The sequence below is a fragment of the Phoca vitulina genome, unplaced genomic scaffold (genome assembly GCF_004348235.1).
Source record: "Phoca vitulina isolate PV1807 unplaced genomic scaffold, GSC_HSeal_1.0 scaffold28, whole genome shotgun sequence".
NCBI lineage: Eukaryota > Metazoa > Chordata > Mammalia > Carnivora > Phocidae > Phoca > Phoca vitulina.
This window is the reverse complement of record NW_022589731.1, coordinates 26,932,567-26,948,202: the sequence shown is the minus strand read 5'-3', so window position 1 is coordinate 26,948,202 and position 15,636 is coordinate 26,932,567. Positions and strand designations below refer to the sequence as shown.

The window sequence follows — 15,636 nt, the reverse complement described above, 5'->3', positions numbered from 1 at the left end:
GGGGGGCGGGGGACAGATGCCCAGAAGGGACTGTGTCCGAGCAATGGCGTGAGCGGGACTGTGCCCTTAGAACGGGCCTTCTCTTCCTGAGTGTTTATGGGGCAGGTGCGGGGCAGGGAGGACACTCTGAGACGACCGTGGGGTTCAGCACAGGGTCTGCCCACGCCCCTGACCGCTCCTGCCGCATACTTCCTCTGCAGGCCACTGTCCAGTTGCTGCGCTCAGAAGGTGTGGACCTAAATAACCATCCGCACCCGCCGGAGGACCTGAGCCAGCACTCGGCCGGCTACACGGTCGAGTCCCCGGAGGACAGCGCGCAGTGGATCACGTACCAGTAGGTGGCCTGACAGGGCCCGGGCGTCCCCAGCAGCTGCGGGCCCGGCTTGTCCACGGAGTGCGGGCTGGGTGGCCGGGGCGTCAGGGCACAGACCCGGGGTGGCTGCGCCCGGACCACGTGTGTGGCTGGCGTTGCGTGTGACACACGTGGGTCCTCCCAGTTAGTGTGTTATTAGAACAGGAGAGCAGGGGACGGTCTTCGTGGCGGGAGTGTGGAGGAGGGGCGGCTCTGCTCACAGGAGGGGCCGTGGTCCGTTCTCCCCACGGGACCGGCCCACGTGTCTGGGCCTCCGTCATCCTGAGTGTGGATGGGAAGGAGCACTCTGTGTAGGACCACCCAGAAGACGTGCCACATGAACCACCACAGAAACAGGCACGAGTTCGAGGAGCGGTGTTAACGTGATGGGTTTTAGTCGTCTTTGATCTAAAACTAAGTGTTTTTAAAAGAGAACGTGGTAACGAGTGGCTACCCATACATCTCACAGGAACCATCGACCCTCCCAACTGCTCACTCGTTAAGGGGGGCGGTGAGCCGCTTTCCCTGTCGGTTCCACCAGTCAACAGGCTCTTGGCCGCCGCCCGCTCCCATGGAGGGTGGCACGTTGGTTTAGCGCACGTAACGTTTGTCTCGGTGTTTGTTACGTGGACGGGTGTCTTTGCCTCAGTCCTCAGAGCGTCGCACGGAGCACAGCCCGGGCCTCTGCCCCGGGAGCCTGCCGCCACGTGGCGGGGCATGCCAGGCCTGTTGGGGCCCTGCCTGCAGTGGCAGAGGCTCAGTTAACCACAGGCCAGGCCACACCTGACCCACTGATGCTTCTGGGCGGCCCACGCGCTAAGAGTGGTTTTGACATATTAAAAATTTGTAAAATAAAAAGGAGAAAAATGTGCCGCAGAGACTACCCGTGGCTCACAAAGCCTAGAATACTTGCTGTTTGGCCCTTTACCGAAAAGGTGTTGGGAACATGGGTCCAAGAGAACGGGCCGCCCTGCGGGGGCGAGGGTGAGGCCACAGAGGGGACAGGCGGCCAGCAGCCGGGGGCCCGGAGGGAGGTTTGCGGGCCAGGCACAGAGTGGGAGGGTGTGATCTGCGTGTGCGGAACTCAGTGCCGAGGGAGGACGTCCAGCTGGGGGACGGGATGCCGGGCAGAGCTGGGCCCCAGGAGGGAACGCGGTGGGTCCAGCAGGCAGCCCCAGCAGGGGCACCTTTCTGACCCCAGACGCCGCAGACAGCTGGGCCATCGGCAGATGTCATGCTGGCCGTTTGAGAAAGGTCCTGTTCCAAAGGAAGAGCCTGACGGGGTGCGTTGTGGCGCAGGACCTGGATCGAGAGTCTGTCGCAGAGCGCCATGCACAGCTGGTTGCGGTCCGCCGAGATCGGACAGGAGATCCAGGAGGGCTGGATCGTGCAGAACGCCGTGGTCTACGTCCTGAACCACAACCACCACCTCATCGTGGCCGGGCGGCAGAAGGAGCTTGTGGACACCCTGGAGCACCTGCTGAGCATCGTCAAGGCCACGGGCCACAGCGGGTAGGTGTGGCTGGCGGGCACTGCGTGCACTCCTGGCCTCCCGGGCTGGCTCTATCCTGATGCCCCGAGAGACCTCGATTCAGGCCTGGGAACTGTGGGGTCGCACGAGGGTCCGCTGTGGGGGTGCTGCCCTGGGACCCCCCCCCCCCCCCCCCACCGTCCTCCTTCCGCTGAATGGCTGGGCCACTGTTGGCTGGTGTGTGGTGGTGACAGGGACGCGGGGAAACCTGTGGGGATGCAGGGAGGGCTGCTCAAGCATCCCCAAGCAGACGCTCGCCCTCGCCCGCACGCAGCCTCCCTCAGCCCCCGCAGCGCCCCGCACAGATTCCTGCCGGCCTCACTCTGTTCCAGACAGAAGGATTTTAAGGACTGTTTGCTGAGACCCAAGTCCCTTGGGAAAATGGAAGGAAAGAGCAACCCCATCTACGAATCTCACTTTCGTTTTGGAGAGGGTTGAAAATCTGCGTCTGTGCTTGCTTATCCAGGTGGATGTGAGCCTTTGAGCTAAAATTAAACATTTGAAACCATCAAGTCGGGTTAAAGTTTGCCTGACAAGGATAACATTTCAGAACTCTCCTTTGTTGTTGTTGGTTTGGCTTTTAGTCTGAGCAATAAGATTTTAGATTTTTGCATCAGATACTGAGGTAGAGATGTCACAATGGGTCGGAATGTAGCAATGCGTGTGTGGATTTTTTAAGTGACGAACAACAAAAATGGACCACGAGATCCAGAACTGCTCAGCAGGCCCCATGGACACCCCGCTGACTTGAGCGCCTGCCGGGACCCCGTGGACACCAGCGTCTCCCCCTGGCAGCTCCCCTGCAAATTGCCATTGTGGATGGGGATCAGACTTTGAGTCCCTGATTCTTGACACATGGAGACCATTTTCGACCATTTTTACCGACCCATGGGCAAGCCTGAGGCATGAGTCAGGCCAGACGGGCAGATGCCCCAGAGCGGGCACAGAGGCCAGGAGGGCCTCTCTGTCCAGCCCCCAGCGACGCCCTGAGGAGCCTGCCCACCTGGCACGGGGTGGCTGGGGGTGCCCTCTGTGTGAAGGCCACCTGTGGCGGGGGACTGAAGCGTCCCCAGTGCGGCCCTCATCACAGCCAGTGTCCCCTGGACGGTCTGAGAACAGCTGCATGAACCGGGGCCGGAACCACGGGCGTCTGTGTGTTTTCGTCCCAGCAAGACGGGAGCCGGGACTCCTGAGGTCCGCGCGTCTGCCTCTGCTTGAGTCTGTGCATGTGACTGTGTTCTCACCACCGGTGCGTTGCTTTCCAGAGACCCCACCACGTTGGTGATGCTCTGCAATGCGTTGGCTCGAGGCTTGATTCTTAACTGGATTCCGGCCCAAGTGCCAGAAAAATCCAAAAGACCCGTGCGCTTGAACCTGTTTCACATACCACTGGACTCGGTGGCCAGCTCTGAAGTCAGGACTGCGGTGGAGGTATGACCCCACCCCGCGCGAGGCCGGGAGACCCTCACTCAATTAGCAGAGGCGACAGATGGCAGACCAGTTAGGAGGTGGGATTTCCACGGCCAGGAAACGGGGTGCAGGGCAAGGAGGGGTGGGAAACATGCAGTTCTCTAAAAATAAGGAAACAGGAGAGCCCTGGACGTTCTCGGGGAGGCTGCGGGTCACCGGCTGTAGGTGGGGGTCGGGCCCCCGGCCTCAGGGCTGGAGCCTGCTTAAACCACCGATGTGGTCTGGCCAGGAGCCATGTCCACTGATTCTTAATCATTTGGGTCTCGGCTCAGGTTTCCCTGTAAAATTCAGTTCATAAGAGCAAGGACCTGTGTGCTTTAGGTCTGCGAGTTTGCCCTGAGCCTGACGGACGGGACTGAGCACAAGGAGGCGGTGCCCACCAGCGCCCGGCAGCAGCTCATCGCCACCTGGGTGAAGGCCAAGCAGCTGCTGCAGCAGCAGATTGGGCCGCGGCTGGGCGTGGACGAGCAGGTGCCCGTACCCCGGGGTGCTAGCCAGCGTCTGGGAGTGCCCGGGGGCTTGGGGAGGCTCGTCCCATGTGCCCGGACGTGCGGGGCAGGCGCCTCCTGCTGAAATCTTCCCTTGTCTCCCGCCTGGGGCCTCGCCAACCTGGGCAGCGGTGTGCACCGGGGAGCGCTCCCTCCTCCTGCAGGGCGGCGCTTGCCCTCCCGGAAAGTCTGTCCCCAGTGAGGTCACCGCCCCGGCCGCAGCATCCTCTCCTTAGTCCTGTGGCCTTATGTGGAGGTGCTCTCAGGCCGGAGGGAGCCCCCTGAGCTGGGAACCTGAGGCTGTGGGGGTGGGGCTGGGGGCCGAGCAGGGACCCGGAGTGGAGAGGGTCAGGGTCCACAGCCTCTGCTCCCACAGACGTGGGTTCTGAGTCGGTGGGCAGTCAGAGCGGGCACCTGGGCTGCGGGAGTGCAGCCCCATCGCACCGGCCAGCCCAGCCGCCAGCCCTCCTGCCTGGAAAGGGATCTTGGAGAGACCCCGCAGTGGCTCTGGTGGTCGCCACTATGCTGACGTGTCCTGGCACGTCCGGGCACTCTGGGCTGATGGACGCTCTCGCTCCCTTCCCCTAGAGTCCCAACGAGGACGTCAACTCAGTGACGCGGGTCCTCGTCGCTCTGGAGATGTACTCCAGCAATGGGCTGGGCCTCATGGACTTCACCGTGCCCCCCTTGGCCCAGGTATGCGTCCCCTGACCTGAGGCTGCTCGTTGGAACCTGACACGGAGCCAGGGTCGGGGGGCCTTGCCTGAGGGGGCGGACTTGGCGCCCTGTGGAGCGACCCCATCCTCGTCACAGCGCTCAGCTGCGTCCTGCAGGGCACCTGAGTTTGATGCCACGTGGCAGCTTCCCCGTGTGCCTTCTCCGCGCTCACAGACGCCCCTTCTCCCCCCCGGAAGTTGGTGAAGATGGCTTCCGAGTGCAGCTGGTCGGACCCCCTGGTGGAGCTGCAGACCCTCATGCGGCTGACCCACTTTGCGCACGCGGCCCACGACTACGAGGTCACCATGCTCTGCTCTCAGAAGGCCATCCAGACGGGCATTCGGTACCTGAGGATGTGTAGCCCGTAAGTAGCCTCCTAGCACCGGACTCCTGGGGTCCCGACGATTCCCCAGAGGTCAGGAGGGGTACGTGGGGGTTCGGGTCACACGTGTGCAGCGCCGAGGAACAGGGCAGGCAGAGGTCACAGCGCGAGCGCCAGCCCCCACCAGGCCCCGGCTCAGCCCAGCCAGTTTCGCAGCCTCGCCCGTGCGTCCACACCGCCTCCGCCTGCCAGCTCTGCCAGCCAGGACGGCCTCAGCGGCCATGGCCCCCGAGAGCTGTGTCCAGGGCCCCGAGGCCTCACCAGCCTCCCCGGCTGTGACGGGACAGGCACGGAGGCGGAAAGGGGGCTCCCGGATCGGCCGTCTGCCGTTCCCGAGGGACCCAGAGCTTTGATTCCGGGAACTGTGACCAGGCCACGTACATTCAGGGTCGCTGCCCGCTCCCCGCTCCCCACAGGCCACGGTGATGCTGGTGAGTGTGAGGCTGTTCCACATCTGTGGCTGTTGTAAATGTTTCTGAGGTAAAGACAGTCTCCCTTGAGGTTCTTTTCGGGTTATTTCCTGAAAACAACGAAATCACCGACCTGAGGGTATGAAGACGTTCACGGTGGCCAAACAGCAGGTCTGGTTGTCCGAGGCCAGAGCCCAGGTGTGCCTGCCAGCCCCGTGACGCCAGCCTCGGGCCGCGGCCCCGTCTCAGGCTGCAGCAGCGTGATCGGGAGCTGGGGGTGGTCTGTCTCTCACGCCGACTCCCGGGGACGGGGACGGGGACGCCTCCGCCATGTCTCGGCGGCAGCTCCGCAGCCTGCGTCAGACACGCCCGGTGTGAGTTTGGGGGCCAACAGGTGAATGCCACCTGCGGTGTCTTCACACCCCGACCGGCCCGTGGCCGGGGCCTCAGCGCAGGGGCCGGTGGAGGCTGGTGCACACGGGCACCGGGCACCTGAGGGGCTCTGCAGCATGGCCTCGTTCACTCCCAGGAGCCGCTCTCTGGTAGGCACCATGGCTCCCACTTTGATGGGAGAAACTGAGGCAGGTAGAGGCCACACCACTGGCCTGAGGCCACCCTGCCGGCAGGTGCAGAGCTGGGACTGGGCCCAGGCGTCTGGTTCTACAAGCCCACGTTCCCAGACACCACTGGACACTGCCTCTCGGATGTGAGCATGGCACCCACTCTGTCAGATGGAGCACACCAGAAACTTCCAGAAGAGTCAGCCATGGTCCCTGTGAGTGCGCCTCCACAAGTTTGGGCGCAGCACAGGGTGACGGGAGCCCCCAGGCCGCGGGGCAGTAGGAGAGGCCCCCCACCCACGGGAGGGCTCCGAGGGCCTGGGCCCAAGGAATGAGGTCCGTTCCTGGAAAGTCCTGGGAAAACCATCTGAATTGGACTAGGAACCCTCATATTTGGTTAGTTTACATAACTTCCTCCAGAATCAGACATCGTGGGGGCAGCTCCCGTTCTGAGAGCCTACGTGAGCACCAGCTGCCCCGAGAACAGAAGACAGAGTCTCGCGCTTCAGCCGCTGACTTTCCGTTATACCCCTTCCCCCGGGTGACTGCAGCGTGGTGACCGGGCTGGAGTGGTGTGTGCCCACCAGGGCCCGCCCGCCTCAGACGGGACGCTCTAGTGCAGAGGCCTGGCCTGGGGGAGTAGCAGGTCGAGGCAGGAGACCCAGCGTGAAGAGGAACTCCGGCCACACGGGGGCACAGGAAGCTCTCTCCGGGGGCGGCCAGGGTGGGGAGGGGGCGGACACGTGGCCGTAAAGCTGGGGGGCTGCAGGCACTGGCCCAACCTAGCGGATAGCAGAGCAGGTGACAAGGTGGCCCCACAGGCAAAGTCAGGGTGGACGCCTAGGACCCTGGGCTGCACGACCCGTCAAGACAGGGCCGCCCCTGAGGGAGCCCGGAGCTCAGGACTGCGCCTCTGAGGCCCAGGGGTCACCAGAAGCTGAGGCGTAGGTCTCCAGAGTGCCCAAGCCGTGAACATCTGTTGGGATGAGGTGGAGCTGGATGAGGTTTCCCCACGAGAGCGGAGGAAAGGTGGGCGGGCGGAGGGCGAGGGCTCTTGGAAAGTGGTAGGAGCCGCAATCTACGGGCACGCGGTTGACTAAGCCCCCTGAGGACCTGAGCGTTTGGGACATGTGCCTGCCAGCCTTGCCCACGATGCCCGTGCCCACTGTCCCCCAGTCGTGGGGACGTCAGAAAGGCTCCCTGGGAAAGCAAAGGTGATGATGGGGCCTGTCGCTTCTCACCAGCAGCACTGAGGGGCTTTCCATCATGAGTGACCCTTCCTCCAAAACAGTGTGGGCGGGTTTTGGTGATGGTGTATTTGACGGTGCTGAGGCTAGACATTATTTTTTCTCAACAATCTGTAATAAGAGTAACTTTGCGACTTCCCACCCAGGCTTACCGTGCAGCGGGTGGGGACAGAGGGGCGGTCTCTGGCCAAGCAGCTCGAGGGCTGCAAGGAGGCTGCATGCTGCTGGCCTCAGCCCACGCCGGCACCCATGTGCTGAGACGGGATGTGCAGCAGCCTGGACAGAGCACCTGGCTGCTGCCGGAAGTCTGGCCCCGGGCAGGGCGTCGGGGGTGCGCCACCCGCCACCAGCTCTCCGCCACCCAGCGTAAGGCTGTGCCCGTCAGCAGATGGGCCGAAGCCACGTACCGAGAGCTCCCAGCAGCGTCTTAGCCACGCCCTTAAATAGGGAGAATTGCTCTGATGCACGACGGCACAGCGATCAGAGGACGTCAAGAGAACCCCTCAACACATCTGGAAAGGTGCAGCATTCAAGAGGTAAAGCACAGTGTTGCCGTGGAAAAGGAATAATGAAGGACCGGAGATCTCTTGAGCATAAATTCAGTGAGGAAATCTCGCAGGAAGTAGATGAAGAAGGACAGACGTACAGAAAGCGTGACAGAAGCCAGAAGACACGTGGGACATTTAACTTTTGGAACTCCAGAAGGAGCAGAGAGTGCTCTTGAGAAAGAAGTTTGAGTGGGGGGTGATGAGGAGAGGCCCCAGGCACACGGCCCACCTCGTGAGCGGCCCTGCCACTAACGAGCAGCAAGGGGAGCAAAGAGACCCTCACGTGCAGACCACGGGGACACGTCGAGTCACCACAGATGGAGGGTCCAACAAGGTCGCAGGAGACAGAAGTGCGACAGGCTTCTGAGAACCCATCACTGGAAGGTAGAGGAAAAATGGAGCTTTCTAGGTGGAAATAATTTTGAGCCTAGAATTCTAATTCACCCAAACTATCAGTCAAGTCTATGGGTATGGAAAGCCATTTTTAGATGGACAGAGACCTAGATTATATATGTCCCACACACCTGTTTTTAGAAAGTTCCTTGAAGGATATGCTCTAGAAAAACAAGGGAATAAACCAAAAAAAGAGAAAAATGTGGGATGTTGGAAATAATAGATTCAACCCAGAAAAGTTGTCAAGCTGCGCTGCTAGCTGAGAGAGCCACCTGTCTAAACTGGAGCAGGATGGAGGAGGGCCTGGCGAGTTAAGGGCAGGGAAGACAGACAACCCAAGGTGTTGTGATAAAGGAAAGTAATACAATGGAGAGAAAGCCAGTTGGAAACTTCAGAAGACACATTAAGTCATACACAGCTTGACTCCTCAGTGAAGAACATTCACATTATCACGGTGTTCACTGATACTTTAGTTTTAGGATTAACATTTTGACAAAGGAAACCTCTTTGTGATTACTTAGCAAAAGCTAACTGTTACCAGTTTTGACAATACAAAAGTGAAAGTGCAGACGACACGCTTTAGTAGGGGAGGGGCGTGTCCGGAAGGGAGGAGAATGTGATAACGTCCTTGCCCGAGAAGGTGAGCAGTCAAGTGTCACCGGCTCAGGGTCCTCAAGACCTGGAGCTAGCATAGTATTTTCAGGTACAAAGATGATAAATAGGGGAATTAAAACAATGCTGTAATCAGCCGTATTCGTAGGTTGGAGGGTCTGAGTAATTTAAGCTTCCATGGATCATCGTAAGAGTTCCCCCAGGGGACGTGTGAAGTCGGTACGTTGGGAATCAAGTGAGATGCCAGGGTTTTAGAGGCAAGCGCATGCCTGCTGGAGGACCGGGCTGAGTATTTAGAAGTCATTCCCTCTGGGGAACAGCACTGGGAGCCAGGTGGGAGGTAGTTATTCCTGACCACGTGCAGGTGCCACTTTGATAACAGTTCACACGTTATCTTGAAAAGAGAAACTGCGAAGCCATTGTTACGGAGGGAGTCGGTACTTGAGTGCCGCTGCGTTCGTCCTGTAGTCGGACTAAAAGGTCCTTCGCTGCTGGCCGAAGGCCGGTCAGGAGGACGCGGCAGGTAAAGTACGTGCCCTGGCTTCGCCATTCTTCATCAGTGATTCTTAAATTGAGTTTTATTTTAGAATGATAAATCTTATACTAAGATAAAAATATAAATATATACATAGAGTAATAGGGAAATACAGGTTCTATAAAAATTTAATTTCCAATTTCCAGGCTGACTTTTGAAAACATTTGTAGAACGTCGCTGTCCTCTAGTGGTCACCACTGTCACTGCACGCGGTGGAATTGCCCGTCTAGCCTGGCTTTGGCTGGGGTTCTCGCCCTTCATCCAACCACAGCGGGGTGCTAGCTGTGTCTAGGGATGCTACTCCGTGCTAGGCGGCTGGAGAGACACACAGCAGTGGTCCTTGGCTCTGTAAGAGATGCCACGCTTTGTAGTGATCTTGCTGGGCCCTCAGAGCATTGGACCCTGTGCCCGGGCAAGCAGGGTACGTGGTCACACTCAGCCACATGGCATGCACTGCAGACGATTCTTTTTTTTTTTAATTACACATATTACAAATTTTTGTGCTAATTTTTCCATTTTGCAAGTTATATGAAGAAACTCTAGTGTGGAATTGGTCACAGAGTAATTTTATAATAGCACTTCATATTAAATAGTAAAAATAATTTTTAGTTCTTAGTGAAAAATAATACAGTTACTAATCAATAAGTATTTTCACCTCTGAGTGTTTAATTACCAGAATAATTTTCACATTCACACTATCAATGTAAAGGAATATACATTAATATGAAATTTCATGTGGATCCCTAAAATAGACACAAAATAGGTTAAAAGGAAGTAGTCTACGAATATTTGGGACATTTCTACTTTGTTCAACATTTTTATTTAACATAATCATCAGTGTTGGGTCTTTATACAAATTTGAAAGTTCCTTTTCTACATTTCTGGCCATGATACAGTAACGGATAATATACTCTTGTTCTGCGAAAAAAAAACCCCAAACTGTAAAGCTCAACAAAATACATGAAATAATCATTTTCAGGCATTGGACAACGGATGGTCCAAAGCAGAAATTTTTGCAAGAAGGGAACATCAAAAATGGGCTGTCTCCACATTCACCCTTACTTTCTTCCAGGTGGGGCTGGAGGACTGTTCAAACACCAGCGCTGGGAGTGGAGGCCAGACAGAAAACATACTGGGGTGAAACAGGGATCCACGCCGGGGGCCGCTGAGGCAGCTGACGTGTGCAGGGTGTGATGTGAGAGAGGGGGTCACTGCACAGAGCGTGTGTGCTCACAGGCACTGAGGGGTGGTCTCTAAGCTAAAAAGAGATGGTGGAATTGACCAACAAGAGTCAGGGAGGCTTCATGGAACTTGCCAGACATTCAAAAAGATCACACCTTAGGAACAGGGCTATAAGGGCTACCGTAGACTTGCCCTAAAAAGCCTCATTCCAATCTTGATAAGATAAGCTGAGCCACCAGTAAATTAACTGCCTGTCAGAACAAAACCCAACCTTCTTTTAAAGGAAGGCAACATCATCCACACTCCCAACAGTATACTCTCAACAATAGAGCCCTTACAGTGTCCAGCGTTAAGATAAAAAATTACTGGACACATGGGAAAACAAGAAAATGTTCTCCCATACCAGGAGAAAACACAGTCAATAGAATAGAAACAGTTGGACGCCTGCGTGGCTCAGTGGGTTAAGCATCTGCTTTTGGCTCAGGTCGTGATCCCGGGGTGCCGGGATCAAGCCCCAAATTGGGGGAGGGCTTGTCTGTCTCTCTCTGCCCCTCTCCCCTGTTCCTGCTCACACTTTCTCTCTCTCTCTCTGAAATAAAAATAAATAAATCTTTAAAAAAATAGAATAGAAACTGTCAACAGACCCATATATGACACAAATTTTGGAATTAGACCACAAATTTAAATTTTAAATTAAAACAACTATTCTAAATACAAGAATATATTTTTAGTGGAAAAACTAGTATACAAATGGGGGATTTCAACAAAGAAATGAAAACTGTAATAAAGAACTAAGTGGAAATTCTAGAACTGACAAATCCAGTATCTGGAAATATTACTGGGAGAGCTTAACGTGTGAACACTGAAAATGTGATAAGTAACTCTGAACGCAGGTCAACAGAGTACTGAAACAAAAGCGCAGGGAAGACAGAAAAGCAAAATGAACAGAACTTTAGCAACATGTGGGGCATAATCAAGTGGCCTAACACGTGTAATGGGAGTCTCAGACAGAGGCAAGAGAGGGAGGCAGAAATACACATATTTGAAGATAGACTAGTTTACATTTTTTCAAATTCAGTTAAAAACATCAACCCAGAGATCCAAGACTTTCAATGACTCCAGGCAGGATAAACACAAAGAAAACCACACCTATTTTCACTGTTGTCAGATTGCTGCAGACCAAAGGTAATGAGAAATCATTAGAAAGAAGTCAGAAGGCAAACAGATGCATTACATATAGGAAAGCAAGGTTAAAACTGCAGACTTCTCAGCAGAAACAATGCAGACTGCCTAACACTTTAAGTGTTAAAAAGAAAAACCTGTTTATAATTCCATGTCCAAGAATAGCCTTCAGAAAATGAAGGCAAAATCAAGACGTTTTAAGATAAACTGAAGGTAAGATAATCCATTCCTAGAAGAGATGCCAAAAGAAATTCTTCAGGCTAAAGGAAGATGATAGCAGGTGGAAAGCTGGTCCAAGAAGCCATGGAGAGTACCCAAAGTGGTGAATGTGTAAGTAAATATAAAAGGCTTTCACCCTCAGTTCTTCAGTTCTTTAAAAGACATTTGCCTGTTTAAAACCAAAGTACATTGAATTGTGGGATTATTAATAAATGTAGAAGTAAAATGCATGACCATGATAACACAAATGATAGGAATGAGGTACATAGAAGTATACTGTTCAGAGTTCTGACATCATCTGTGAAATGATAGAACATTAATCCAAGCTAGACTGTGCTAGTTAAGGATGTATGTTGTAATCTCTAGAGCAAATCCTAAAACATGATAAAAAAAAAAGTATAACTAAAAATCCAATAGAGAAGACAAAATGGAATACTAAAAAATATTCAATTAACCCAAAAGAGGGGAGGAAAGAAACAATATATGGGATGAAAGGAAAGCAAAGAATAATGGAAGATTCAACCCCAACCACATCCATGAATCTACTAAATGTAAATGGACCAGCACTCTAGTTAAATATGCAGGGGTTATCCCACTGGATACAATAAGTAAGACCCAACTAGAAGCTATTATCAAGAGACACTTCAAAAATAAAGACTCAGGTGGCCCATGGAGGGAGTCTGCCCAGGAACCAGTATATTTCTCCTAGAGTAAGTCCAGTGCCCCCTGAGTGGAGTTTCAGGGATTTGCTCCCCTCCAGCGCTGGGTGACATCTTAGTGTACGTGGTGTTGTATGTGCACAAGCCACAGTGTGGCTAGGATAGTAAACACTGAGGGAGAACGGATCACACGGCGTTCTTGACATTGCTTTGAGTCAGAAACGTATAGGACTGGGCTCTCGGCACACAGTGGAGGCCCTCTGAGACCACACTCACTGGGGTACAGGGAATGGAGCGCCATTGTTCCTGGGGGTGCTCGGCCATCCTATGGGGGAGCAGGGCAGAGGGGCTTGTGATGCTCACCCGTTGCTGCTGCACAACAAAAACACTTTATAAGTGAGTCATTTAAAACACCAGTCCATGACTCTGCGTCACGGGCCTGTGGGTTGACTGGATTCAGCCAGTCAGTTGTGGTTTGGGGCCTTTCATGAGGTTGCTGTGGACGCCCCCAGGGCTCGTTTACCTTTCTGCATAGCACCTGTCTCCCCTGAAGAGCCGTCCTGCATGTGAGGCACTTCTCTGTCTCCAGGGTCGAGACTGAACTCGTGGCGGAGATGCTGAGCACCACAACCTGCATCCAGGGCAGGAGCATCATGGAGAACCTGAAGGGGAGAAAGCAGCTGCGCCTGGTGGCCGCCAAGGCCTTCATAGAGAGCGCCAAGTATGCCGTCCTGTGCTGAGTGGCCAGTGGGTTTGGGGTGCATACTGCACATGGGATAAATGGCAACTGCAGGACCATGAAATGAAGGACACGATGCTCAGTGGGGACTGTCACTAAGGCTGGCTCTCCCTTGGTGACCCCATGGCCAGAGCTATCTCACCCTTTGTGGTGACCCCCCACCCCACCCCACCCCCTTGGGCATGAGCGGGTCACCACGTGGCCATCAAAGGGAGGGAGCACACATGTCATGGGGTATTCTGTGCACTCAGCCCCACCTCCTCCCCTGTAAATCCAGAAGCCTCACATGTTGCTGCTGTGTTGTCCATCCATGTCTACACCTCTCCAGGTCAGGAATTCCCTTTCAGGTTTGGGGGCATCGCGAGGAGCAGCGCCCTGGTGATGCTGGCCGTGAGGCACTACTGGAACACCTGGCTTCCGTTCCTGTCTTCTGCAGCCAACAGGAAGAAAGCCAAGAACGTCATACAGAGGATCATCAGCATCATCAACAAGACAGAAGCGAAAAAGCAGGTGTGCTGTGTGGGGCCACAGTGGGGCAGGCTTCTTCCAGAAAGGGTGGGCAAGATCCCAAGGAAAGACAGACCCCATGGAGCAGTTGAAACCAGGAACATGAAGGCCAGCAGAGTGGGGGGCTTGGAGGACAATGACATCTCCAAAATCCCAGCTGGGCAAAATCCCTCCTCTCCTTCCCTCCTCTCCTAGAGAACGCTGACCCATACCCAGAAAGCTCCAGCAGGAGAGAGGAAGGATGGAGGAGGTAGGAACAGAACAGTAGACTCAGACAGATGAGGAAAACCACAGAAGAGCCAAAGTCCTGGCCTGACTCCACCCCGCGCCCACCCCACACCAGCACGTGTGGTCTTGGTAAAGGGACTGTCTCTGGCTACCTCCCTCTGTCCACCTGGCCCCGAGGCCGGCAGAGCTGGGCCTAGACTTAGCTTGAGAGGGTGTGTGGAGGTCAGTGAGGGCTGCCCCACCTGCCTGCTGACCACGTGCGTCCTGCGCACATCCTAGAGATTTCCAGCCCCAGGACTCGGCTGCCCACAGAGCTTCCAGCACCTTTCCTATCTGCCAGGGAAGGCCACACTCATACCTATAAACCTGCGGTTTTCAGCAGGGCCCTTCTGAAAGGAAGGCCCTCAGGTCAAAGGCTTTGGCAGACAGAGGTCTGTGGTCAGACCGTCTAGAACAGAGCCCATGGACGGAGCTTCTTGAGCCCTCAGTCCAGCCCACATGTCCAGCGAAACCTCAGAGGCCAGCAGCCAGACAAGCTATGGGAAGTTTGGCGGGGATAGGACGAGATGGGGGAACCACCCTCTATGCTGATTCCAGAGCTGGGCCTTCCCAAGGTTGTCCCTGGCTCAGGAGACTGCCTTTCAAGAGACAGCAAGAAGAAAATTGAAAATCATAGCCTCATACAAGAAATTGATCGATGCTTCTGATTTTCTTACTAAGATATTTATGACCTCTGATAGTCTAAGCCAGGGGTGGGCAAACCACCACCCACAAGCCAAATCTAGCCTGTCTCCTGTTTTTGTCAATAAAGTTTTATTGGGACAGAGCCATGCCTGTTCATTTACAGCTTGTCTGTGGCTTGGCTACAACAGCAGAATGGAGTAATTGTGACAGAGACCATGTGACCCACAAAGCCACAGGTACTTACTATCTGGCACTACAGAAAAAGTTTGCCAAGCCCAGGTCTAGACATTTATAAAACTTAACCTAAAGTTCAGTTTTTGCCAATTTGCTTTTTAAAACTGTGGTAAAATATACATAATTTAATATTTACCATTTTAACCATTTGAAAGTATACAATTCAGTGACCTTAATTATATTTACAATGTTGTATGACCATCACCAGTATCTCTACCTGAAACTTTTTCATCATCCCCAACAACATCCCCATCATCCCCTGACCCCATTAGACAACAGCTCTGCTTTCTGTCTCTATGAATGGGACGGCTCTAGGTTCCTCATATAAGTGGAATCATACAGGATTTGTCCTTCTATGTCTGGCTTATTTCACTCAGCATAGTGTCCTCAAGGTTCATCCATGTTGTAGTAGGTGTCAATATTTCCTTCCTTTTTATGACTGAATAATATTCCACTGTATGGATGGACCACTTTGTGTTTATCCATTCATCTACTGATGGACATGATTGTTTCAACCTTTTCACTGTTGTGAATAGTGCTGCTATGAACATGGGTGTACAAGCATCTCTATGTCCCTGATGTCGGTTCTTTTGGGCATATACCTAGGAGTGGAATTGCTGGGTTATATGGTAGTTCTGTGTTTAATCTTTGGAAGAATTGCAAAACTGTTTTCCACAGCAACTGCACCATTGTACATTCCCACAGCACATCCTTGTCAACTCTTGTTATTTCCCATTAAAAAAATTATACCCATCCC

The 15,636-nt window shown here is 54.1% G+C and overlaps 1 protein-coding gene across 1 annotated transcript in view; it reads left to right on the top strand.

The window, feature by feature from the left end:
• Nucleotides 1-70: 70 nt before the first annotated feature.
• Nucleotides 71-15,636, top strand: part of CFAP46 (cilia and flagella associated protein 46) — a gene marked incomplete at its 5' end in the record, with an annotated part of 68,966 nt that continues 53,400 nt past the window's right edge. Inside the window, 8 exons of the mRNA XM_032423020.1 lie at nucleotides 71-334; nucleotides 1,652-1,864; nucleotides 3,149-3,314; nucleotides 3,675-3,824; nucleotides 4,430-4,537; nucleotides 4,756-4,922; nucleotides 13,077-13,208; nucleotides 13,574-13,736. Of these exons, the coding sequence (XP_032278911.1) occupies nucleotides 71-334; nucleotides 1,652-1,864; nucleotides 3,149-3,314; nucleotides 3,675-3,824; nucleotides 4,430-4,537; nucleotides 4,756-4,922; nucleotides 13,077-13,208; nucleotides 13,574-13,736 (1,363 nt within the window). The remainder of the gene's footprint in view (nucleotides 335-1,651; nucleotides 1,865-3,148; nucleotides 3,315-3,674; nucleotides 3,825-4,429; nucleotides 4,538-4,755; nucleotides 4,923-13,076; nucleotides 13,209-13,573; nucleotides 13,737-15,636) is intronic.